This window comes from Mastacembelus armatus, chromosome 15 (genome assembly GCF_900324485.2).
Source record: "Mastacembelus armatus chromosome 15, fMasArm1.2, whole genome shotgun sequence".
NCBI lineage: Eukaryota > Metazoa > Chordata > Actinopteri > Synbranchiformes > Mastacembelidae > Mastacembelus > Mastacembelus armatus.
This window is the reverse complement of record NC_046647.1, coordinates 1,876,354-1,904,192: the sequence shown is the minus strand read 5'-3', so window position 1 is coordinate 1,904,192 and position 27,839 is coordinate 1,876,354. Positions and strand designations below refer to the sequence as shown.

Sequence of the window (27,839 nt, the reverse complement as noted above, 5' to 3'; positions counted from 1 at the left end):
CTTTGCTGTTGTTTGCTGTTCTGTAAAACCTTTCAACATATTAAGTAGTAGCAACAAAAATAGTCAATCATGTTACTTGCACACTTTGTGTAAGGCTGACCAATATGATCTAGGGTAGCACTGATGTTTAAAGCAGCAATGATGTGAATAGGGATTAATTCCATGAAATCCTGCTTTGTTTCAGCTCTTGCCCCTCCTTGTTCGCCTTCAGGATGAGTGTAAGTCATCAACCCCCCCTCTCCCTCTGGCTGGGTTCCAGTCCTTCGTCCCTCATAAGTCTGAATGCTGCCAGCTGAGCCCAGCCCCTTTATTCTTCTCAGCTGGAGGAACTGGATACATTAACACACCACACTCACACTGTGCTCAGACAGTCGAGCACACAAGGAAAACACAGGAATCATGACCCTACTAAAGAACAACACGCAAGACTCCAACAACAGATGCACAACTGAACTTATAGGCAGAATAAACCTCCTTAAAAATATGATGAGGAATCTTTGAGGAAGTCATTACCACACTTCAGGACTTCAGGGATTGTTATAGCAACATGAGCGTGAAGAAGAAAAAGGCTGGGCTTGTCATTAGCTGGCAGAAGTCATTTTCCATTCTGGCTCCTTGGAAGAAAGGTACAGTCATCATCTGTCTTCTTCAAAGTGTGTTTCCATTGCAGTGTCAGTGATTTCACCTGCCCTACTAGATTTTAATTCATGTCAGTTTTATGTTATGTCTCCTCAGTAGACAAATCCTCTTATCACAAGCCAATGCCACCTTTGTCCACTAACAGCGCTTCATTTACTTGACCCGCGGAAGGTATTTGTCTTAGCAAGATGAATGATTAGTGCTCAGAGAGCCTCTGAGCTGTGCTTTGTATTGTAGGTGACTGACATTTTAAGTTGAAGAAGTGAAGAAACCCTTCAGAGTTCACTGTGGATGTACAGGGACATTCTGAAAGGGAAGCAGATCTGTTGCTGATCAAGTGAGATTTGCAATTCCATCATATGCCTCAGTCTGTATAATAAAAGTGTAATTAGATTCCCAGACAGCAGATTAACTTTTCTTTCCAAGGGCAATTCAAGAGGCTTGAAAACCCAACAGTTTATTTTTATTTCTTATCTCTTTTCATTTTAATAAGTGGTTTTTAACATTATTCTATACATACATCCTCTACTCTGGTTGGCCCAACAAAACAGACAAATATACTCATGTATCTACTGTAATAAGAGAACAGGATAGAAACACTGCTTTCAAAGAAAGCAGCTAGGGAAGCATAACTTACTGTTAATACAAAATTATTGACTAGTGCAATTATAAAGCAGGACTAACAGATTTTTGCCAAATAAGCTAAAAACACACCATCAGACATTTTAGAGTTACAGTGATGAACATTCTAGAAACACTTACCTATTTACCCATCAAGAGCAACTTTGGCATTCTTGTGAACTCTATTTGTCGCCACCTTGTGAAAGAATGCATGCTGCCTTTTAGTTTTGATTTACTCTCCACCAACCACCTCCACCATGTTCACCAGCTAGTAACTAATTTTGTCAGTGTACACTGGATTTATCAGAGTTTTCTCAATCCAAACAGGATCATCAACAGTGAGACACAGCCACATGCTTTGTTGCGGAAGGGGTGATAAATCTGCTCATTGTTGTGAGGGAACCCCTATGTGCTGCTTGACAGTATTCACATTGTTTGCCATGTTAACTCAGCGTAAGAAGAAAAAGGCCATTGTAGAGGTGTAGTGGTAGCACTTACACTGTGTATAGTGCAGTAGGGAGCAGCTTTTTGTCAGTGCTTTCCTCTGTGTCCCTGTTATCATTTTATTGCTTGTAATGTATGGGAGGAATTGGAAGATTGGGGAGCTGATCACTGTTAACCTTTGAAGGTCAATATAAATATATAGGTTTTATGAAATGTATATATAATATCAAATGCAGGACTTTGGTGGATGTAAAACATGACAAAATGGTATTGAGCCTAAATTCTTGAAAATGTGCTGGGTATTCAGTATATGGATTTTCCTGTTGAAACTGGCTTGTTGAAAGAAACTAGCTGCTGAAATACCTGGAGGGATAGGAAGTTAAACTCTGAACTGTCAAGAGGATATTGGCCTCAGAGTTTTGACTTGCGTTACAGTGCTCCTGCACATTCTTGCCTTATCTTAATGGTTTCTGATAGTAGAGAGTGAAGTTGGGGAGGGGGGCCCAGTTAAATTTTGATAAAGAGGAGTCTGGGTAGAGGTGAAAACAGAGTGGGGGATCCCAGCTGGGTGAAGAATTCAAGGAGTCCAGAGGAACTGCTTCTCCTGGTTTTAGAACATGTGCTTGTGTGTGTGTGTGTGTGTGCGAGTGTGTGTGTGTGTGTGTAATATTAATTCTCAGAGGTGTCATTTTTTTTAACTATTAAAAAAAAACATGGAAGACATTTGGTATGTACTATAAATGTTTGGGCTACTCACTTAAATCAGGCTTAACTGGGTGACTAGTAATTTAATTAATTTATTTTATATTTGGCCAGGAAAGGCTGCATACATCACTAAAGTTCTTACTGTCCTTAGACAGAATGAAAAATGTTTTATGCCATTTTAGAAGCAATGAAAGAGGTGAGTGGACCTGGGTACACCTGAGATAGCATGATTAGATGCAAAGAAATCAATACACAAGCTTTAAGAACTTTACTTACATATGCAATAGCAATGTATTTTAATAGTACAGCCCAAACAGACATCGGTGTGTAAAATCAGTTCATCTATAATGTGATATCTGAAATATTGAAACACTTAATCAAATCCCAGGTGAACCACTTTTTATATTAGTGCTGGGTTTCTATGTGACTCAGCGTGTGAACCAGTGAACTAAGTGACAAGTGTTTTTTTAATTATTATTTTCCAGCACTCACTGGCCTCTGTCAACTCTTACAGTATAGCAGCTGTGTGTCCCTTCCATCCCTTTAGGCAGCTTAGAGCTGAGACAAAAGAGACAAAAAGAAGCTTTAAAATGAGTTCAGGTGGAGGCATGGGGTAGCGGACTGTCTGTAATTATTTGTTGTGAGATTGAAAATTGGTAACAGGTTGACTCAGCCTGTGTAGACAGTTAAAGGATAGAATAACTGTGTTGTTTGAGACAGATGAGGACAGCTGCTTTGGGTGACACCTGTCCAGGTGACAGTGGTTGAGTGGAAAAGGCTGCAGGGAAAGACAGGGGTTATATTACTTCAACAAGAATCAAATTACAAAGGCTAGATGACATCTGCATGGCACCTACTAACCCACTTTATTTCTTATTATCTGGTGGTAATTCACATGAACAGGCAGGCACTGAAAAAACTATGTAAAAAATAGACTGGTATCGAAGATCAAATATTTTTTTTTGTCAATTTCTCTTTCTGTATGGGACATACAGGGGAATCAGAATGCGCTTTCTGCTCTCTCACATTGGTGTTGAACATGTAATAAAATTAGACAAAAGATAGAGATAAATTAAGTAATATAAAACGATAGTAAAAAATGTATGGCATGTCAAGTAGAACAAAAAACAGTATCTAATGTTAGTTTCCAGAGAAACAATATATTGTTATTCTGCCTGCCAGAATTGACATTTAATTTAATAAATTCTCATGTGATCATGTTCCTGGTTTATGGAAACTAGCACTACTCGGCTCAACTTGACTCAGTTTTTGGGGTTTCCCATTAGGGGATAATACCTGGTAACAGGTACTTTTTTAGTACCTCCTCAGCTGAGGTTTCAAGCAAGCTGAGATGATACTGAACAGACTGATTAGACAGGGAGTGATGTCGCTGGAAGAGTCATGAGTGCTATGTCCGACATGAGAATCAAAGACCTGGCATATTTAAAAAACCGGCAACAGCAACTGTTTGTTTTCCATATTATTGTCTTTATTGAGGCAAATGGCTAACACTATTTAGAAAACAACACCGTGGTCCTACGAGGAGGTACAAATGTTTCAGCTTTGTGCTGCTGTGCTATGACAATCCCACCCATGTTGAGGTGGTACTCAATTGTAGTGGAAAATGACCTAAACCAGTAGAATAGAGCCGAGTAGTGCTAAAACTGTGTAATGCAAAAGGGGCATAAGATGCAGAAATACCATTGTTCATACATGATGTTATCTGTTCACAGTGAGATTATGTCCAGTGGCTGGAGGTCTTGGTGGTGGATTAGCCTGCCTCAGATATTTATGCGTAAGATCAGAGTACATGCTCTGAAAAAGATCTGCAATGAATATTCCTTTTAAACAGAGAAGAGGCATGACTCTAGGTATAACAATGTAAAAAGTTTATATTTCTTGGAGACAAGAGTTTGAAACTCTGCATATCCTCTCTGGTATGTTGTGATGAGTTTATGGCAATGACTGCAGATATATTAATTCAATTCAATTCAATTTTATTTGTATAGCGCCAAATCACAATACAAATCATCTCAAGGCACTTTACAAAAAAAGGGTGCTTCTACTCAATATTGAGCACAGGGTCTGAATACTTATGACCATGTGATATTTCAGTTTTTCTTTTTTAATAAATTTGCAAAAATTTCTACATTTCAGTTTTTTTCTGTCAAGATGGGGTGCTGAGTGTACATTAATGAGAAATAAAATGAACTTTTTTGATTTTGGCAAATGGCTGCAATGACACAAAGAGTGAAAAATTTAAAGGGGTCTGAATACTTTCTGTACCCACTGTAATTACTCATACGAAGGCACAGGGAAATGTATTAAAAATAATTAATGGATACAGTGTTTTTTGGCATTTTTATCTTAAAGTATCTTGCTACTTAAGAATCTGTTCATATATTTTGAATAATAAATATACTAGGCCTGTAAATTTATGCGTCAGGCCATCTTGTCCATTCCCACAAATATCAAATATAAGTCATTTGGCAGTTTGCAAGTTCTTCAAAACACTGCAAAATTCTTCAGGAAGATTTTGTTTGCCCCTGTTAGCAAATTCTTTCATTTTAGCACTTACATCTAAATTCATTTATTTCCTTCTAAAATTTAGCTGAATAAATGCTTTTGTGCCTGGACCCTCAGTCTCTTTTGACCTGACACTAATCCAAAAGGCTGAGCTACGCAGGAGAAACATAAGTAAATATTTCAGAGCAGTGGATTCCTGGAATCTAAGATACAGTTCATAAATGGATCATGCTGTGGATTCTGTCAGCTGGAAGCATTTGGTATTTCACTGGTGGACACATCATTTTACATTATACTTACAAACACCATGGCTTTGACTGACTTCAGAGGTGCTGCTTAACATACTGTAAACACTAATTTAGTCTACAGATATAATCACAAAGCCAGTTAACTGAAAACAATGAGATCATCAGTAGAAATGCCTCTAAATGACCTCCTGAAACCACAATGAAAACAGCTGCGATACACAAACACAGTGTGAAAACACAGTACACTTCACCCCTAAAAATGGATGGCTCCTGTTTTTTTTTTTTGAACTGAAGCATAGTCAGAAAAGACAAGCTTTGTTTATGTGAAGTGACCTGGGAAGAGGTCCTTTTGAGATCCCAAGGTAATATGGCACGATGATGCCTTATCAGTGTTTTGGCAGACCGGTTCCTATTCAAAAACAGGGTTATCAAAACAGTGGTTCCTTTCTCGGAACTGTGGGTGTATTTTGTTGAGGGACTGACTTTGAAATCAAAACAAGACATTTTCTGAGAAAATATTCTGCAAGTTAATTCCAGTTTTCATCAATTTGATGTACTAGTAATTTCTTTTAGTGAAGATTTAGTGTATTTTAGTTTGCTCTAAATTAAATATGCTGAACAGTTGTTTAGGATTTTCAGTTGTACCAACTTACAGTGACAGTCAAAGCCAATCAGCTCACATCCTGTCCCTAACTAATTACTTGTGAATGCTTCATCATTCAGTTCAGGGCTCCACCCTCCACAATCACAACATCCTTTGTGCCTCATCTAAACCACACAGACATACATGCACACATGCTCACAACATTGGCTTTCATTTTCTACTTGCTGTGACTACTTTGAATAGGCCAAACACTTCCACTTCCATTCAAAGTCTCACAACATGCTTTTGAGCAAATTCTCCTCAGAAGGTTTCTCCTCTGAAGTTTCTCTCAGAGTATAAAACCTCAAAACATATTTTATCTGATATTTGCCTTAAGATCTCCAATTCACTCTGCAGGAAGTTGCCCAGCCTTTCTGAGGTATGAACTCTCTGAAATTTCAAATTGATGCTTAGATACATTTTTATGTTGGAATAAATATAACAACCGCAACGCAACTGCAGCACCTGTATTTACCAGGAGAAAGCAGGGATGCTTGTTTGTCTTTTCTTTGAAAATTCAAGGGATGACAGTTAAATTTGTGTTATATACTGTATATATGGCTGTTACTGAAATCCACTAAGTTAAGTAAATCCACTAGCACCCCAGGCTACACTAAATTTGGCTTATGGTCAGGTATTTCAAGGTCTTTTATTTCCTTTGATGTTTATCAGAGACATTTCAGACTGTGTGAGAACATCACAAACTGGCAGCCCAGGTAGGTGAATGAGGGAGACTGTTCTCCAATGAGAAAAACAAGAGAAAATATAGTCTCTTCAGCAACTCCCAGTAATAACAAAGAGAAGACAACTAAAAGCAGTGTAATATTGAAGGACCTGTTACGAGGAGGCTGCTAAAATCCATTTCTATTTTTTATCTGATTAACAGGGAAAGGAGACAGCAATGCACTACTGGATGGGGAGGTTGTCCTGACAAAAATGAAGCTCTTCAGTAACGTCCATGAGAGGCTCAAGATAGACTCCACAGTGTCATCTTCCAAGCAGAACATCTTGGACCACACCAAAGTCTCCACTGTCAATTCCCACCTTCATAACAAGTCTGGACAACCTCAGGTGGAATCCAGCTCAGACTACCTGTCTTCAATTTTCTCAGCATCTCAGCTGCAGAGGTTGTACAAGTTTGAGTCAGAGGACTCTGGAGTAGAGCTTCCCAGTGGAGCTAACTCTCCATCCACCCCGCCTGGCTCTGAGCAGAGCTTTGTGGTCCACAGTCGAGAGTCCTCATGTGACTCATGTAACTCAAACACCGACTCTACCGCTCTCCCTGTTAAATTAGTTAGACAATCACAGAGCACTGAGATTAAACAGGCAGAGGACTCGGTTGATAACTGTTTGAGTACAACAGCAGATACTCAGGGCACCATGTTTATACACACAGAGCACCACAGTTCTATAGATATGAGAACAGAAGAGCACATAAGGCGAGGCGAGGCTTCTCAAAGCAGCCCTGAAGGAAATGAGGAGATGTCTGAACAACTAAGGACCAGTTCTATAACTGAAAGGTCCTGCTCAATGGATCTGAAAACTACTGGGCAACCTTCAGCAGGAACCTGTGATGATACACTAGTCACTGATTTTGAGCCAGTGCCTATACGGAGGAGTACAACCAGTGACAGCCTGGAGGAGTACATGGATGAATGTTGCAAACTTAGCGAGGTAAAAAAATAAACAAGTCTAAAAAGATGTTCTCCACTGCTGCTTCATCCCCTTCTTCCTGATGGAGAAGCAGTTCTCCCCGGTAAGGTTGGTACTCACAGTTTGTTGCTAACTCACAACACACACGTAGCTACCAACTGTGAGTAGAGAGTGGAGACCAACTTTACAAGTACCTTCTGTCTAAACAAGCTCTTACTGTACTTGTGTAAGCTAGATGTTGCGTAGTATATCAAGTGATTTCTGGATAAAACAATGCAAATCAAACACTGATGATCATCTTTTGGATTTGTGTTGGACAGCACTCTCTTTCTCTCATTCTCCCTCTGTTTATAACAGGACAGTTATGGTTCCTCCAAATGGAGAATAGTAACAAGAAAATTTGATGTCATCTCATTATCTCTCGTTTGAAACTCTTCCCACCCTATGTGTCACCAATCATTTGCATCACTGAACTGAAATGGGTTTCAGTCACTCTATTTATGTGCTGACTCCATGTATTTATAAGTATGATTAACACAAAGGTCCTTCATTTTTAAGATATTAATTCAATTCAATTCAATTCAATTCAATAAAATTTTATTTCCAAATCACAATACAATCATCTCAAGGCACTTTACAAAAAACTAATCCCTCATGAGCAGCACTTGGTGACAGTGGAGAGGAAAAACTCCCTTTAACAGAAGAAACCTCCAGCAGAACCAGGCTCAGTTTGGACGGCCATCTGCCTTGACCGGTTGGAGTGAGAGGATAGAGGAGAGAGAAAAGAATAGAGGAGAGTGAAAAGCTGCAGTAGCTGAAACAGAACAATATGAATAGAAGCCTTATCTGTGCTTTTTTGCTCTTCCAGTGATTACACTCATTCATAGGGACCTGCAGGGGTATATTCTGTTCAAGTCACATTTTTATTTTCTTGTTCGCATCCACAGTGATGGAACAAAAAGGCCTCTACAGAATGAACACCTGGCAGCTGTGGAAGCTGCAAGTCATAAGCACCTGTTCCTGAAAATATCACAGTCAGGCTTTGAGATAGTCTTTCATTAACAGCAGCTATTAGAGTGAGCAATGTTTCCCCTAAGAATGCCTTCTGTTCTTTTAGACTGGAGAGGGACAACTAATGGAAATGCTATACTAACAAAAACCTTTTGCACCTTTGAAGTAAAAAAACAATGTCAAGACCAAAGGCGTTTCTGAAGACAAGGCTTTTTATATGGGCATACCAAAAGGAAAGCCCGCTTGCATTCAGACCCAGGCAGTATGGTGGGGATGGAATGTGTTACAGTGTTCAGCAGGTTGTTCATGGACCTACATGTCATGCAGCACCTGTTCATCTGTGCTAAGGAACTGAGATTTTTCTAGTGATACTGTCTCTGCCGTCTTTCATTACAACCCTCCCTTTTCTCAAAACCCAGAGTTTGGCAGCCTACCTGGATACATCAAATGAGTGTCAGATGTCTGAATTTACTCATATTTCTACTCATACAGTATGACTAGCTTTAATAGGTCCCTGGGACCAGTGTGTGGGAGTGGCCTTTAGAGGCCCAACATGTAGCCCAGCACGCAGGATGCAAAGCTGACAGGCAACATGGTAGTCTTGTCAGCTTGGCTAATAATGCCATTTCTTTCCCTGATAAATGTGAGTCTGTATTCAGGAGTAGAAGGGTATGTGGGAATGTTAAGGACTTTCCCTTGTGTTTACCCATATACCTTTTCTCTCTCTTTTCTCTTGCTGTTATTAAATATACCAATTAAATATTTTTGAGTGCATACTGGTTCAGGGACCTTTATTTTGTATCAGATTCATGTTTTCCCTGCTCCGGTCCCGGCAGCTTTATGTTTAACAGACTTCATTAGTGTTATGCCGAGTTCTGCCTGTCTGCCGTAATTTGCCTGCACCTTGCGGGAACACGCTTGACCAAAGCGAAAAGTCCCAACCAATAAATTCTGAGGCAAAGGACTGTTTAAAGGCATAAGTTTTTTTTTTGGGGTTTATCAGCAATGATAACAGATCCCAGGCTAATTGTAGTTTGTGCATTAAGTACTCAAGATTTGCCTGAAATCTGCTCGCTTTCCAAAGGCTGGATGTTGTTAAGAAAAGCTTTATAGACTGATCGTTATGGTAGAATGAGTTTTTTTGGGATGACCACTGAATGTTTTGTGTCAAATTCACATGTAAATATCTGCTCATAAACGCATGTGACTTGTTCAGTTTAAGTGCGAGGGGTGGATGCAGGAAAGATTGTTGATATGCGACTGGATATTATCAAATGTATGAAATGAAGTCATGACCAAATAGCCCCAATTATTATTAAAACCATTAGATTCATTAGTGTGGGTGCATTTATATATTTAGATATTTAGCTTTATCTGAAGAAAAAACTAAGAAATAACTAATTAAAACAAAGCTAAAATAAATAAACTCAAATAACTACACGTTAATATGGTTTGGTCCCACTGTGTTATATAGCCCACTTACCAGGGGCATGCATTATGTGGCAGACCTACTCTGCCAGGATCTGCATGCACCCCTATTTTAGACAGGAAAGACACTACATGCATGAAGATGTTATAGGCAATTTGTAAATAACCCTATGTATATGCAGATGCAACATTTAGGTTAACACGTGTTTTATTTAACCACGAGATTATAATATGTACAAAGCCCTAATTATATACATAACTATATACATATATACTACATATATAACCGGCAGCTGCCAAAACTGAATTTCTAGATCCATAAAGGGCAGCTGCTTGTCTCCTGCAATGAAATCATAAACAAATTGACCAAAAACTCTGACAGTGACAAAAACCTTTTCAATGTAAATATGGGCATGCGACTGCTGAATGCAGACTCATTAAAGCAGACAGTCAGGTGCCAAAACTGGCACTAGACAGAAGAACGATACAGTATGTTCTAGTTCCTGCCCAAGTGCTTTGAAAGATACTGCAGGAACATAAGATACACTTTCTGTGTGTGGAAAAGACTGGTGTCAGGTTGGGAAAAGCAGTGTATGTGATGTGTTTCTGTCTTCCTCCCTTTCTGCATGCTTCACACACATCTGGTGCCTCATTCCTTTCCAACACTGTCATACTTATAAAGTATTTTGGATTCATCAGAGATCAGGAAAACATCTACAAAGGAGGGCTTGAGGAGGTCTTAGTTTTCACAGTGAACTTGCAAACAATTTTCTTATGCTTTTATTTCTAATTGGAAAGGGGGGAAGGCTCCCTAAGTGACTAGACTCGAGTCTTTAGAGTTGGGTGTGGAGAGGAGGATGAAGGCCTCATATTCCCTTCATGGTCTGTTGCTCAAACAGCAGAGCACTTTCATTAAGAGGCTTCGTCAGACAAAGAAGTCTTTCCTGGAAACTGTCATTACCCTGTAACACACTTCTCTGCTGGGAGATGGAGCTTCTGTGACATTATATATCTTAGATGTGTTCATTATACATTTGTTTTGTTAATATCTAAATGTGTTAATGTCCATGGATTCACCCCAATGCTCTGTTTTTTTAGATTGAAAATTTCCCATCAAACAACCAGGGAGCTTATCCAGAATATTTTTATATCCTATTAAGGTGGGGGGTTGGGGGGTTGACTATAACTTTGCCAAAACCGAGATTTACACTCACTTCAAACTGTAATTGGCCAGCTGTGCTAAGGTGAGGAAGGAGCCGGGGTTTGCAATCTCTCTAGCACTCATTTTTCAGTTGGTTCACATCTATTTGTGGCACTTCTCATGTCTACAATTTGAAACATGAAATAACATTTTAAATTTTATTGTTAAGGTTGTAAAAGTGGTTGAAGAAACACACGTAGAGTCAAGAAAAATCTTCACCTGATAAGGCTTATTAGTTTACACCAGTCAAACAAAACATGTCAGAAACTATATACAGTACTAGTCAAAGGTTTGGACACACTTTCCTATTACATGTAATGTGTGGGATACATGGGATTCCTGATTTGACATCAGTAAAGAATATCCAACTCAGAGGATACTGGATCCTAAACAACCACACACTGTTGAGTTGTTGTTTGCCTTTAGCATAATCCAGATTAGTTTTATTTCTTTGTTCTTGTCTCCTCCCATGTGAGAGACATTATTTCCCCCTGACTCATGGGATCAGCGGAAACTTAGAGGAACTATAGCAGGATGTATGTGATTGTTTGTGTGTGTTTGCTAATTTTGAAATGGGTCTGTACATGCAAAAGGGGCATTCCTGAATCCCACTCCCTCTTCCCAGTTGTGTGCTGGTCTCAGTAGGGCCACGGATAAGATCAGTTCTAGCACAGATAATGCACTGTCTCTGCCTGAACCACTGATGTCAGACCACCACACCACCCCCACTCTTAATCTGTAACTACCGGAGAGGAAGTGAGGCTCATCTCCTGAAAGGAATACCATTTTTAATCTTAATTAGTGACCAATAAACTACTACAGGTGTGGTAGCCTGGACATGGATTAAATATTACATTAATCTTTGAACTTGAATGTTGCAACATATGTCAAAAACTGTACCTGAGCTTAGGGCTGTCACAGCTTTTTCAAGCGTGAAACACAAAATGTTGGAATCAGTGATTTCATTCCAGACTCACCCTGGGTAAAATCTCTGTTCACTAGGGAATGAGCAGCAACATTTGAATTTAAAGGGAATGTGGGCCAGGCTCTAGGGAGTGACTACTCGTACATAATAACTGGGTCCACACTGGCATTTGTTAATGTTGCTAAAAGATAGCAGTCAGGGTTCAGGGTGCAGGGCCTGGTCTTGATCTAAACCACTTTCTCACTTTTTCTCTCTGCTGCTTGGTACTAAGGCAGGTTATTTCAGTTTGCTCTCTGAAACAAGCTATGCGGTTGGAAAGGAAATGGGGCTGATGAGAGTAGTGAGTGAACCAGAACAGTTCCCATGGCAAAGTTGGTGGTAAAACTAAAACAATGAACTAAAAGACACAAAAACATAGAGTTGAGGAAGAGTTGGATGAAATTTAAATAAATTTGTACCTACAAAGGATCCCTTTCACAGTGGACACATTGTTAATGTAAAAATACTGACTGGTGCAAGTTTAATACTATATATTGATTCAGTGTAGCACTGCAAAGATAGCTGTAAGAGGCAAAGGTGGCAGGACATATTGGTACCATACACAATTTCTTATTATGCCATGTGCCATGTAGCAATGGGTTCTTGGTCAAGAGCATGTGTAATCTACTAAGTATTTGTCCATAAGAGGAAATGAATGACGTTAGGCCTCTAACCTGTTGTGGCAGCTGGTCATTGTTTTGCCAGTGTTTCCATCACACTTCACCATTGGCTGGCTGGAGTTTTAGTGTCAGCAGCACAGGAAAAAGTGGGAGAGAGACCCCAAACTGAGCTCACATCCTGCTTTTGTCATACGTTTAGGAATGATGATGATGATGATGATAAATATTTGTTCAAAATTTCATTTTTCCACATTTCTTTTCTTTGGATTCTTGGTGCTGAGGTGACACATTCATGTCTACTGTGGACATGTGGCAAAATGACAATTGGCTTTTCAACCTGAATTTATCTAAAGCATGTCAAAAAAAAAGATTTTTAAACATACTGTTTGAAACTGCTGCCTCAAGAGTTTTTAAAGTGAAATGTTTAAATTTGTTTAGGTATTGTCAGGATAAAGGGTCAGGAGTTATTCTGAAATGCCATCTTCAGTGGCATCCTGGGTTGGGTCTGTTCTCTGGTCAAAATGGTTGGGAACAAACAGCCTATATATGTTGCTGCACTGATGTGGTACAGTAGGTACAGAGCTGCCGGCTGCCGACAATACAATGATGTACTGGTGAATATGATCAAATAAAAAGTTCTGTACATGATTAAGTCTAAAATATTACCATCCCTCCCATCCTAGACGAGTGACATAACTTTGCTTTTAGCCTCCTGCTGATATTGTGTGTGTTTGTCCAGGCACAGCAAGCGAGTTCCAGCCATCTGGGTTCAGGACGGAGTTACCTGGAGCACATCTGCCAACTCATTGAGAAGATTGGCCAGCTGCAGGAGACCAACCTCCGGCTGCAGAGGCAGATCTGCAGCCTTCAGAATGACAGCAGGATGACAAAGACCAAAGAGGTGTGACTGTTCTTTTACATATTTTCTCAGGCTGTACTGTAGCTTTGATAGTGCAAGAAACTAAACAGCCACATTTTTTAGTTTCTAAAGCCTTGTATCTTTATATTCTTAACCAATATTTCTTCATCAACCCAAAGATTAAAATATCTGAATATTGATTCCTTAGTAGTGGTTCCCACCAGTTGCTTTCAAACATTTTTGTCAGGTTCCCTGCAATAATTTTCTCTATGGCCAATCCAAAAACTTAAGATGACATATCAGAGAAAAGTGAGAGCAGCCTTAACTAGAACATGGTCAGGTCTCTGAATGGACCATTCAGGAAGCTCAGTGTGACAGCACTCAGTTGATAACACACACACAATTCTAATTTCTGATGTCCACTTATACACAATTCGACTGATGGATGGCTAAAGACTTTGAGATGCCTTAGTATCCCTTCCCAGCCTTATGTAAATCAACTACTCCTGATTGTATGTCTTCAGAGATCTCCTTTCATCAATCAATTAAAAAGAAAATGCAGTCAGAAGTCTCCTTTAATGATTGCGAGTACTCAGGTTCAATCCACAGAGTGAGAAAAGAAGAACCAAACAAACCTCTACTTACTTTATACATGAGAAAGATGTGAGAAACTTGATGGGAGTGAACTGTGTTTTGCATATTCATCTTAAAGACAGAAATATGTATTTGAACAGTCTCTGGGAAAAACCAACATTAAAATTCTCCTAGGTTAAGTGTTATTTAAATTTATGAAAGAGTGTTCTTTTTATTTGTGCAGTTTCATTGTTTGTATCTCAAAAGAATAGAATACTTCCTCATTGAAAAATGCTGCTTTTGGTCCATTTTTTCTTAGTTTAAAGTGGCTCTAATAATTTTTTCTAACAAAGCTGCTTGAAATGGTATTATGAATGTCAGTGTCACAAAGTAAAAAGGGTCACACAGTGACCCTCTCAACATTATGGAGTGGCCCTATTTATGAAGATTAGCATTTGAATGTGAGGACCGACCAGTATTAAATCTCATGGCTGCACCAAAACACAGAATTAATTTAATTTTATATTTTAAAACAATCAGATTTATTTGGAAACTGTGTGTACAGAGTACTGTAATTGAGTTGGTTAGTGTTTTCCATCATCTTTCTGAACAGGACTTTTTCCATCAGCACTGCAATTGTGGAGCTGCCAGCCTTGCATTCCAGGACATTCACAATATACACTCCAGAAGTGAGTTGTCAACAAGTGCAACCCTCTCTGACCTGTCCACCATCCCTGAGGCCACCCAGCATCCATTCATATCAATCAGGAGAGGTAGTGTTAATGCATATCTTCATTTATTTGCTTTAACTGAATTAAGTTGTACAGAAACATAATTCTCAAAAGTGCACATCTCTGGATCCATATGATAAGCTTGATTTTCCCTTATCAATAAACCATTTTCAGGGGTGGCTGCTTTTTTCCAAGAAGTGTGTTCATATTTCTTAAACCCTTAAACTCTTTTTCTTGCATACAGTGCTCCAGAAACATGTTTATCCTCTTATGAATGGCTACACTCAAACTTAATAGAACGCCTGCAATAACATCCTCCTCCTGGCTGCATCCCACTGCCTGTGTGAGCTTTTTCAAAATTCAGTTTCTTTTGTGTGCCATTGTGATATCTGTGCAATGAAATGTACAAGAGGTGATAAAAGCGTAAACTATGTCTTTCATTGAAAGCATTTATTGTGCTTAACACCAAAAGTGACAGACCTTTAAATATCTGGCTAATCACTGTACAAGTCTGGTTTCTAGCAAGCAGTTCACAGGTTGGGTCTATGGAACCATATGGAAACCAGTGAACAAATACTGTGGAATATAAGGAGAGAGAAACAACATTAGCATTGAGCCCAGGCCAAAACTAGTTTATTCTGAGCTGCGATTTCATACTTTCAGCAACCCATCACACTATTTCCAGTTTCACTTCCTAAAGTGCATGTGAATTTATATTAAAACACTCATTCATCAAAGAGTAATTGAAAAAAAAAAAACACATTAATACATTATGTTCACATAAATAGGGCATTTTTACCATAGTAAAAAAACAACATAATTTAGTTTTACTGTCTTAAATATGACACTAGACCCCAAAAATATGTCTCAGAGAAGCACATTTACTTCACCAGATACTCAGCATGTGCTCATGTTGATGTGTGCTTACTGATACAACCCTGTCATTTACTCAGGCTTGGGACTAAGACTGCATTGGCTTGTGCAACCTCAGTGGCTAAGTTTAACAGCCGCTTATCTTCCAAGGTGGTCTAACATCCAAGTACTAACTAGCCCAGGCTCTGTTTAGCTTCTAAGATTGGGTTCAGGTGCTACTCATACTAGCTTCTGACATTGTTCTCACACACTTAAGATTTATCCCAATTTAGGGCCCACATTCTTTAAAGGACATAGTCTACAAAGGCACATCCTTCGTGGCCGTTGTAGACGAGGTAGGCTGAACTGAAATGAGATGGCCCAGTTTATAGAGGATTTCCTTTTTGCGTCACCCATGCAAAGTGAGCTGAGATGCAATTTCATACAATGTTACAAAGTGCTGCTCTTGTCACCTAGCAACCTTCATAGGTGGAGTTGGACCAGTTGGAAAGCAGTAGCGTACTGGGAAAATTTATTGATATTATCTCTAATGATAGGGCCAGAAATGTTGATTATATTTTTGTTCTGTTTTAGGAAAATGAGCTGTCTCACTAGATTATTAAACATTGTATTTAAACATTTGTATTGTCATTTACTGGACTAAGTTCAATCACTTACACCGGTGTAAAAAAGTTACTCAGGCTAGAAACACATTCAGCCCTTGTGTCCACCATATTCATTTTTCATCACCAGCATGCAAAGAATGTTGGGATAGGTTGGGTTGCAAAGGTTACACCAGATGAAGACTTCGCTTCCCAGTGTAAGAAGGCTGCATTTAAAGGAGCCTTTGAAATGGGACAGCTATGTTGCCATGAACTTGGCCTTGAATTGCAGCCTTCAAAAGGTGCAGTCTCTAAATTGGGACACAGACCAATAGGAGTTTTTCTATGGCTGATGCCAATGCTGATTTTTAGAAATCAGGGAAGCTGATGACAGACTTATGATGAAGATGATGATGATGATGGTTTGATTTTCTCTTTCTCCTCTTCTCTCCCTCTCTGTCCTCTCTCCCCTGTGCCATCAAACAATAGCAAACTTCACAGAATCTATAATCGAATAAGAGCTATAAATTGATCCATATTGATTTAGAACATTTTTCTAATTGAATGTTGGGTTGCTATGAGCAATGGAGTCAGGTAGTATCATTTTGACCTTACTTCCTGATCTGATCGTAGTTGATTTCTTGAAAAAAACAAAAACAAACAAAAAAACTTTATCGATCCCTATTTTCAGTTCAATTCAATTCAATTTCATTTGTATAGAGCCAATTCACACTAAAAAAACATAAACAGATGTCCAATTATTGGGGGCTAGCCCAATGTTTCATTTCACTGTTCATAAAGCTACTGTAAATATACTTTCTTGTGTAACTGCATACTGAATATGTGTAACACATCAGTTTGACACTTGGTGGTTTGCTAATTAGACATGTGCTCATGTTGATGTATGCAAATTAGCCATGTACCTTTGTGTTTCCTTTCATTTGTTAATGAAGAAGTATCATTTCTATAATACTGTACATTATTGCTACTTCATCTCTACTTAAAATAAAATAATAAAGTGCATTAGTTAGCTTATTATCTGGCAAGTGTGCAGCTAAGTCAGCTAACATTAAAAATGACCGATTTAAGCTAGTTTTCCCAGTCAGCAACTGTATTTGCTAATGTTACCTTTTCAACTTATTTGTGGTTTTAAAAATTTGTATTTGCCCTACATGGGGAAAATAAGGAGAGAGAAGCAATGTTAGCATTGTGACCAGAAATTTATCATGCTTTCATTCTGAGCTGTGCAGGAGTATGGGCCTGTAGTTGTACTGTCCCTTGAGAATCCACAGGAGTAGCACAGCACCGTCTGACAGTGTCATCCCTCATAGGTCACTGACAATGAACAATGTCAGAGCAGTAACAAAAAAAATCAATAAATAAATAGAGAGGGTTTTCTGTTTATAAAACTTAACATAGCCCTTTCCAACCTACTACGTAAGACAGTGAAGGATTGTGCTTTTAAATATATCTAGGCCTAGAAAATAACAATGTTTTTCTTAGTGGACTCTACTCAAAACAATTACAGACTACATCTCTGAGTGTGTCTTTCATACAGTATGTTTGCTCTAAGGCTATGACATGCATCTGAGTGCCTTGGAGGTTACTGACACCATATCTAATCAAGCTTTAGCATTTAATTACTAGTAAGGTAAGCCCTTAATAACCACCTGCAGTGAGATTGGTCAACAAATATACATGTGCACAACCACATATTAATAATGTTTTAATTTCGATGTTTCTCTGACACATTGAAGTGGCTCTGATAACTATGTTGGTTCTACAACCTGACCCTCAACCAACCCCACATTTTCTGCCCTGGTGTTCACCTTGTAATCAGACATCAAGATGACGTTCATCATTTGGGAATAGTCATCCTGGCAAATGTTATTATTACTCTTATGTTTTCAGAGCATCTCATGTTGCCTAAAGAGGTGGTGGTGACCAAATAACTTAGTGATCTTGTGGTGAAAATGAAAGCCAGTGGGACACAGGCAGAATTCCTGTCTTCGTTCTTATGACGTGACCTAGATTCTTTCTCTAATGGACAAGAAATTGGATGTGGAGAAGACGTTGAGACATGAGAAGGTGCGGAGAGGGTGTTTACATGGATGTGGGAGGACTATGGAAGTATGAAGAACAGAGACAAAAAAAAAAAAACAGGCCTGTGCTGATCTCTGTCACTATTTTTCAGTCAACAGTCATCACTCCCTTCCCAACATACAAGTAAAGGCTTTGAACACATCACATCTCACACATCATTGCAACCCACAACCAAACCCTACATATAACAAATGTTCATGTTTTCATGTTAATAAAATAACCTGGTATCTGCCTCCCTTTTAGGACAATACAACATAAGCAAGATGATTTACATGGGCAATTCGATAATCAAGGAATCAAAGCGTGCACATGCAAAGTTTAGGGGCATCTGGTTGCCATCAGCTCAAAGTATCAGTTAGGGCGCTACTAGATGAGTATAAAATGATAGGATCTGTGTTAAAAACACAGATTGGACTATCTGAATACTGTTTTATCTTTTGTGTTGCCATACAAATGCTCCCCAACATGCACTCACTGCTTCTTTCACTGCTGTTTCTAATATGTGTTTCAGAAATGAGGGGTGAGGGTGTGAGACTGGTCCCACTGTGGAGGAGAGGCCTGAAACGAAGGAGTTACACTGAGGGGGAGGTCTATTTCCTCAGGGACAGCACCGAAGGGCTCTCTTTCCCCCAGGGCAGGGTAAGTCATGTAGAGACATTTGAGGCAAATTACAAACAAATAGCCAGTTGTCAGTTTACATAGCTTGGTTGCTTTTATTATTAATATTCTAATTTAATTCAGTCCAATTCAGTTTATTTTTATAGCACCAAATCACAAAACAATCATCTCAAGGCACTTTACAAAAAACAACAAAACCCAACTAATTCCTTATGAACAAGCACTTGGCGACAGTGGAGAGGAAAAACTCCCTTTAATGGAAGAAACCTCAAGCAGATCCAGGCTCAGTCTGGGCGGCCATCTGCCTCGACCGGTTGGGGTGAGTGGATAGAGGAGAGAGAAAAGAACAGCAACAATACACAAAAAATAGAAATGGCAGGTTGGTGGGGCCAGTAACTGCACATCAGCAATATACAGCTCCAGGACCAGGGCCACCTGTAGAAGGTACAGAGAGAACAGAGAGAGAGGGAGAGAGCACAAACTAGGGGAGAGAGAGAGAGCACAAAGTTAGTGACATTCAATGGTGGAATATACATGTGAGGGGGGAGGAGGGGAGGGTTAGAGTAGGAGAGAGAAATATGATCTCTCTTGCTAGTTCCTGTCAGGACACTGGCTGCAGCATTCTGGATTAACTGGAGGCTTTTTATGGAGATACTACTCCAGTAGTGCTGGAGGCCAAGGCTATACCATCTAAATTGTTAGAAAAGCTATTTCTGAGGTTTTTAGGCCCAAATACAATAACTTCTTTTTTCTCTGAGTTTAAAAGTTGAAAGTTACTGGTCATCCAGGCCAGTAACTTGAAGTCTGGTTAACTGGTTTGTGTTAACAGGTACTTCCTATAGTTAATAATGCACACATTTCCATTACACACATTTTTATGACTTCTACCATCCATCGTCTGCCTATAAAAATGTACTGACTTCATTTCAACGATGCCTTCACTTCAGAAACAGGTGGTGCTCCAGCCCCCATAACACCAATAGACCATAAATCACTTAAGTTTGCCCAAGGTTCACATCCTGGTTACTGTCTGTATGGCAAACAGGCAAAACCCACACTGATGACACATGATGAATGAGATATTATCTTGGGGCCTGGAGGAGTGCTTCTTCTTCTGTGAGGGCCCCAGCTGTTGGAGATTGACAGTAATGAACAAAACAGGAAGGATATTACTGTTCAATACACAATAGGTCTCACTTATAACTATGACCCTGTGTTGACTCCTGTAAATCAGGCCAAGCATGAATGTGCACCCATTTCCTACATCCTGGATCATGCAGCAATTCGACTCCCTTAGTAATGATACAGACATCTGGGCAGATCTGGGCTCTGCTCCATCATCTTGAATAATGTACATTCTTGGGGTGATTTCTCTCTTTGCCCCAAGATAAGCATCTTTAAAATACAGGCAAAACATGCTATCAATTAAGACCACATTAATTTTTTAAACCACAGGTTCAAGGCGAATAATTAATTTACACTCTGACATCTTTCCAAAGAGTTTTGAAGAGCCCAAGGATTATACAGTATGTGGTCCCTGTACTCCATGGAGGTTAAAAGTAAAGATGTTAAATCATGGAACTCACTTAGGAACTGTAAAAATGAAAAACATTTAAAGATAGTTTTATTACAACCAAAAAAACTATCCCCTGATCTACACTAACACCAACAGAAAGAACTCAAGTTGATATCATGCTCAGATTGTTTTTCCCTCCTCAAATGTGTTTTCCCCTCTCCATTTGATAGTCGCCAAGTGGATTTCCTTCGACCGCTCTCCGTGCTCCATTGACATTTTTGTGTGCAACCAAACATGATGGTGGTTTTGACAGTTTGGGCTCATGGACGTTTCTGTCAGTAAATGCTGTTGGTTGCTTTTGTGATTGACTGAATGATTGATTGACAACTTTTCCAGAAGTCCAAGATGGCAGACAAGGATGAATGAGTGTAGGTTTAATACACTGTGCTTTATCTATATTATGATAAACCTATATTATGAACCACCACTTTAACCTTAATTATTTATTAATTTGAGGAGGAAAAAACACAGTTTGAGCGTGATATTTCGATAAACATATACACAGCTCTTCTTTTTGCGCACTCAAGCTTCACATTGGCACTTGCAAACTGTTAAAATGGGCTGTTTAATATTTTTCACCTGTATTTTTGTGCCCCTTAGTTTTGACATTGGTGCAATGCCATACACATGCCCTTCACTTTCTATCCATCCATCCATTATCTATACCCACTTATTCCTAACCAGGGTCACACAGATCTGCTGGAGCCTATCCCAGCTCTCTATGGATGAAAGGCAGGGGTACAACCTGGATAGGTCACCAGTCCATCACAGGGCCACATAAAGACAAACAACCTCACACACTCACACTCACTCCTATGGGCAATTTAGAGTCACCAATCAACCTGACATACATGTTTTTGGACTGTTGGAGGAAACCGGAGTATCTGGAGAGAACCCACGCAAGCACAGGGAGAACATGCAAACTCCACACAGCAAGGCCAGGTTGCGAACCCGGGACCTTCTTGCTGTGAGCCTTTTCACTTTAGACTTATAGTAACTTGTAAATAATTTTCATTCAGATGTCGTTTTCTTGTGTCTCTGTATTCAGCTGAGTGAAAACTGCACTTGGGGAAGAGTCAAAGCCCTGGTGAGGAAGACTAAGGTGAAGGACCAGAGTAAACTGGGACTGACCTCCAGTAAATTGAAGATGTCTTGCCCACAACTTTATAGGTGAAGAATAAAACACAACTAAATTCTGAGCTTCATATGGAACATATCCACATCACCACAAAATATTTTTGGCTATTTATCTTTAATGTGACCTGCAGATCTGTTTGTATTGTAAAACAGTATGGATGTAAAATATTGCAGTTTATGATCAATCACACATTATGGGGTAATTTCTTTAGCTGGAGGAAATGTTCTGAAAGTTAAAATCAGAGTTACTGATACTAGCCTGTTAAGAGGATTTGGTTTTAAATAACATTACTGTCCATTACAACTGCACTATTAAAAGGTTTTTCTGGTGTCTCATCTTGCTGAGTTGAAATGACACACCAGAAAAGGAGCTGTGCTCATTTTACTTGTCTGTTGAAAAAACCTAAAGGACCGAGGAATGCAAGTTATTTGACTTCAGTGAATAAAAGCCAGCATGAGGGAAGCATTTTTTGGTGAAAAAGTGGTGACAGCTTCAATGACTTCTGGGCAAGAAGCTGAATGTGACAGGGTCCTGGCAAATGGAGACAAAACAAGTTATTACCTTCATTTTTTCCTGTGAGAGGTGGGGTCTGAAGGGCCCTTTCTTTATTTTAGAGGTTGTACAGTGTTGGAATCTGAAGGGAGGTGGAAAACTCCTGACCAGTTTTTGGCAACCCAGTCTGGCCTGAGGTATGCCTGGAGGAATGGGAGAATTGCCTTGAAGTTTTAAACTGACAATTGGTAAGATGTTGCTGCAGTCCAGGATTCATTAAAACATCACTGTCCTGCTTGGATGCATGTCAGCCTGCTGCAGTGCTTATGAAAATGTGAACAATAAATGTTTTCTCATACTGTCAGGCTGAGCTGCTGTGATGCCCACAAATTCACGATACATAACAGCAGCCCTCATGAACTGCTGTCTCCTATACTATACAGGCCTGATCTGGGACCAGTGGAGCCTGCTGGCAGACACAGAAACTTGCCTTGGTCCATCAGAGCAAATTGGAATTCCCTTGGTTAGAATAAACATTCAGGTAGTACAAGTAGTTTTTTATCTTGTGTCTGACTTAATCTATTCACATTGTAATTAAGAATAATGACACAATAAAAAAAGCTGGGGTTAGACTTTTTTTGTCAACAGATCTAATGTGAAGGACAAATGATTAATATGTGTTAATCTCATATTGCTCTTTGACTTCTCTCTTTATCCACCTGCCTCCTTTATAAAACAACACTAATAATAAGAATAAGAAAACTTTTATTTGTCCCGCAATGGGGAAATTGCATAACACTATACTCTCATGTCATCTGTACAAGCAGCTCATTACCACCAACCCACTGTTACGTTTAGGGGACCTCTTGAAACAGTCATAAAGGAAGAGACCAGGCATTGAAGTACAGAGCTGTGAAAAAGTCTTTGCCCCCTTCCGGATTTTCAATTTTTTTGCATATTTGACACACTGAAATGATTCAGATCATCAAACAAATTTTAATATTACACAGAAATAACAAAAATAAGTAAATACAAAATGCAGTTGTTAAATGATGATTTAATTTATTAAGAGAAAAAAGCTGTTCAAACCTGTGAAAAAGTAGTTATGAATAATGAATGAACTGTGATTAACCACATTTTTGGAAAGGTGAGTTAAATTTCACTTGTCACACCCAGGCCTGATTGAATCAAGAAATCACTTAAAGAGACCAGGTCTGACAAAGAGAAGCACACTAAAAGATCTCAAAAAGCAACACATCATGATGTGGTCTAAAGAAATTCAAGAACAGACGAGAAATAAAGTAATTAACGTGTATCAGTGTAGAAAGTCAAGGTCCAGGTCAAATTTATTTGTATAGCATGTTTACAACAACCTAGGATGCCCAAAGTGCTGTACAGTCAATTCAGTTCAATTCAATTCAGTTATATTTGTTTAGCGCCAAATCACAATACAAATCATCTGAAGGCACTTTACAAAAACTAAAAACCCAACAAATCCTTTATGAGCAAGCACTTGGCGACAGTGGAGAGGAAAAACTCCCTTTAATGGAAGAAAAAACCTCCAGCAGAACCGGGCTCAGTTTGGGCGGCCATCTGCCTCGACCGGTGAGGACCCAAATGCAGGACAATGTTCTTTATTATGCCTGGATCCACCAAGCTCAGGCACATGCACAAAAACTCCGCCACTCGGTGTCACAGGCAAAAACTCCGCCACATGGCGTCACAAACAAAATCTCCTCATTCACGAGTGCTAACATAAGCATGCATCATCATGTAATGCTCCAACAAGGAACAAAGGAGTTTGGGGGGTATAAATAGACACAAACAAAGAATAACACAAGTGGAACTAACCACAAAATAGGTGCTACCGGAAACTAAATACCAAAGTAAATGTCCAAACCAGAACACAAAACTCACCCCCATGACAGAGAGAAAGCATCTCAAATTGATCAAAAACAGCAGAGCACACAGAACTATCAACAGCTTCAACATATGACGGCGAAAAAGTTGAGGCCCTAATGGAAATTTTTCACACAGTGCATCTGAAGGTGCAACACTAGAAGACTCTACAGGATTAACAAAGCAATTCAACAAATTAAAAAGGACCTGAGGCCTGTGACAGTTTCAGGACACAGTTACACATGTACTGTGCTTTTGCAGTCTTTACAGTTCTTTGATAAGAATTTCCATTTCCTCTCAGCGCACCTACATTCACATCTTAGCGCATGAATGGTGTCGTTAATCCATGGCTCTAGCTTACCCTAGAAAGGATAACAAAGACATTTCTAAGGCTTTGGGACTCCAGCGAACCACAGTGATACACATTATCCACAAATGGAGAAAACTTGGAACAGTGGTGAACCTTCCCAGAATCCAAATTAATCCAGCAGCACAATGACTCATCCAGGAGCTCATAAAAGAACCCAGGACAACATATAAAGAACTGCAAGCCTCACTTGCCTCAGTTTAGGTCAGTGTCCATGATTCAACAATAAGAAAGACACTATGCAAAAATGGCATCCATGAGAGTTCCAAGTCAAAAACAACTGCTGACCAAAAAGAACACAAAAGCATATTTGCCAAAAAACATCTTGATTATCTCCAAGACTTTTGGGCAAGTATTCTGTGGACTGATGAGAAAAAAGGTGAATGTTTTGGAAGGTGTGTGTCTTGTTACATGTGGAGTAAAACTAACACGGCATTTCATAAAAATGTGAAAGACTCATTGCCCGTTATCGTAAACATGTGATAGCAGTTGCTGCTGCCAAGGGTGGCACAACCAGTTCTTAGGTTTAGGAGGCAATTGCTTTTTCACACAGGTCCAGGCAGATTTGAATAGCTTTTTTCCCTTAATAAATAAAATCATTAGTTTTACTAAGGTTATTTTTGTGTAATATTAAAATCTGTTTGGTGATCTCAATCATTTAAGTGGAACAAATACACAAAAAAATCTGGAAGATTTTTTCACAACACTATATAGAGCGACAGAATCCATGTTAGGAGAAGGGTGAGGTGGGTGATGGGTCAACAGGACTTTCACACAGGAATCCATAGTTTGTTCTGTCTCTAGCCGATAGCTAAAGTTTATTGTGTTTCTTTCTATAAGCTACACCGCATACTTACTGCAACCATAATGCAAAGATCCTCTAACACCAAGTTAGTTATTATTAACTAAAACCATGACCTGTTCTGAAACCAAACTAAGCTGTTTTTTGTGTTTTTGTGCCTAAACACAAGCAAACCGTGACCATTCCATAACCTTAGCCATGTGTTTATTATTGCTACCATCACGACGGTCTGATAAACCTGCAGTTTATTGTTGTTTAGGTTAGGATTCTTTCACTACCTATTTTGACAAAAAGACATCACTCTACTAAATTAACATTTTACTGCACAAAAATAGATGTATTGCATGGCATTTACGGTGTGTGATCCAATGCAAATGTATTAGTAGAGCTGAACTACCCTGGCCTCATGTTAATCACACTACCAGACTGTGGTGTAACTTAATGTGCATAGATCTGCTGGATTTCTTGACAAACGTGAAAGGATGGCTCTCTTTGTCTCCTTCTTAGATCAGAACCTGATGGAGTCACATGGGGAAGTTGCGCAAAGGTGATTAAAGATGGGAAAAATGGAAAGAAAGAAGAAAAAGAAGAAAGTGAGGGAATTAATGGAGAGAACAGTTAGATGAGACATGCTATTGCTGCATATGGTGAGAATGAGAGTGCTTTTATGTCACTAATTCACTGTAAAATATATTGCAGTGTACATGAAGTTGTTATGAATATGAGTGGTGTTCTTAAAGGGTGATGCTACATATGATTAAACTGAGCTGCACTGTAACATAAAGTAAATGCACTATACATTCTATGTTAAAATGATTTACACTAGTATAATTCTTCATTATGAAACATGTCATTATCTTCTGTGCCATTGTTGCATACAATAAGCAGAACCGGTAGTAGAGCCAAGCTACTACCACTTGTTTTTCATGTACAGAGTGGAATACAGTTCCACACGAAAGGCACAAAGCTGTTGCCGAGAGATTGAGGAGGCAATGGGAAGCTACAGTATTATGATATAAGGCTTCTTGCCCAATCTTTGAATAGGACCTATTTTTGAGTCAAAAGTGTATCTACCATCCAAGTGTACAGTAACGCTGTATTAATTTTCATTGTAGTTAGTTAATGAAATCTGTTCCAAACATGTAGTGAAAATCCTTAGATTCTTGTTAACTACTTACCATGAACAGAAAAAAACACGATGGAACAAAATGCTGAAACTCACCAAGCTTGCAAACTCATGCTACTCCTTACAACCAAGCTTTGTTTCTTGACACATCAATATCATGATCACTGTTGACACTTGTTAAAAATCTTGAATTTTGTAAATTGGATTTTAGAATCTGGGAAAAACATTCATTCAGTCTCATTCTAAATGACGGTTTTCACGCTCATCTTTCAGCCTCAGGTTTTAGGTGGTCTATGTTGCGAAACACCGTTTAACCATTTGTTTGAAAGCAGAATGGCTACCAAAACCGATGCACAAGGTTTTCACAACCAAAAGCAAGAAAAATGTAAATCTTACTTTCTCCACATAATGTTTACTAGTTAGATAGCGCCCAGAATAAATATAAACCATGTGAAACTCATAAATATTTTAGACTCTCCGAAGCTGTTAGTTATTTGCTATTGGTTCCCCTAAACTGGTGGTTTTAGGAAGTGTGTTCAGCTGAAATGCAAGATGTAATTCCAAAAAGTTAGTGATTTTTAAGTAATACAGTTTGGGGGCCATGACAGTACACTAGTATTTCAAAACAACATATTTACTGTATACTGTACTATAGTGTACCCCTTTTATGTCAGAACATTAGGTAAAAAAGGGAGGTATGTTGAAAGGCAGCAAGAACTATTTGTCTACAAGCATTAGCTGATGTTTACCTGTAGGACATCAGACACTTGTATATGTTTTTATGTTCCAGAATGCATATTGCATCAATATTCAAATTTATTTTTCACAATAAAGTTACATCAAATGGAGATATTTGTCTAGTTTTTGCTCCTGTGACAAGTAAAGCAGTAATAAAATTAGGTAATATGAATGAAACATTGTGAAAATGTGAAAGTTATTTATGTCCAGAATGCTTTTCTTTTGGTTAATTTACCTTCATGGTTTAGTACTGCCAAATTTCAGCTTTGTGTTCAGCTCCAATTCCATTCAAATGAAGAGGCTGATATTTTTTTTAGATCTGCAAAGATTATTGTGCATTAAAAAGAATTGAAGACATGACTTATTTTAATATCAAATTTATTTATATTAGGTAATCAGTTTCAGGCTGCTTGTTTGCTAGTGCCTGTTGTCTTACAGTTGATGCAGGTTAATAATGCTGACATTTAGTATGAGTGTTCATTTCACAAAAGTGTAAAATGTGCTGTCATATACAGTCTCATGCAAAAGTTTAGGCACCCCTTGATAAATAACAGATTTTGGTGATTTTTTAATTGAAAAGATGTTAACACAGTCTCTCTTGGAAATGGAAAAAATGCACAATATTTTCAGCAAACATTGATGCATAGTTACTTCTTATGC

The 27,839-nt window shown here is 38.8% G+C and overlaps 1 protein-coding gene across 3 annotated transcripts; it reads left to right on the top strand.

The window, feature by feature from the left end:
• Window positions 1–299: 299 nt before the first annotated feature.
• On the top strand, window positions 300–27,356 carry LOC113131704 (uncharacterized). Of its 3 annotated transcripts, XM_026309276.2 has the most exons (8): window positions 300–626; window positions 6,713–7,500; window positions 13,443–13,604; window positions 14,749–14,908; window positions 18,935–19,062; window positions 21,666–21,787; window positions 22,691–22,788; window positions 25,823–27,356. In XM_026309276.2, the coding sequence occupies exons 1-7, from the start codon at window positions 548–550 to the stop codon at window positions 22,773–22,775; spliced, it is 1,524 nt and encodes a 507-aa protein (XP_026165061.1). In that variant the 5' UTR covers window positions 300–547; the 3' UTR covers window positions 22,776–22,788; window positions 25,823–27,356. The 3 variants fall into 3 exon arrangements, with proteins under 3 accessions (XP_026165061.1, XP_026165059.1, XP_026165060.1); XM_026309274.1 differs by lacking the exon at window positions 22,691–22,788; XM_026309275.2 differs by lacking the exons at window positions 22,691–22,788; window positions 25,823–27,356 and adding an exon at window positions 22,370–22,684.
• Window positions 27,357–27,839: the final 483 nt, after the last annotated feature.

What these genes read in the sequence shown, in the direction of transcription:
- LOC113131704 (XM_026309274.1), top strand. Translation starts at nt 548, where the DNA reads ATGAGCGTGAAGAAGAAAAAGGCTGGGCTTGTCATTAGCTGGCAGAAG. An exon ending in GGATGACAAAGACCAAAGAG is followed by an intron (nt 13,605 to 14,748) that starts GTGTGACTGTTC and finishes CTTTCTGAACAG; the next exon opens with GACTTTTTCCATCAGCACTG. An exon ending in TCTTGCCCACAACTTTATAG is followed by an intron (nt 21,788 to 25,822) that starts GTGAAGAATAAA and finishes TCTCCTTCTTAG; the next exon opens with ATCAGAACCTGATGGAGTCA.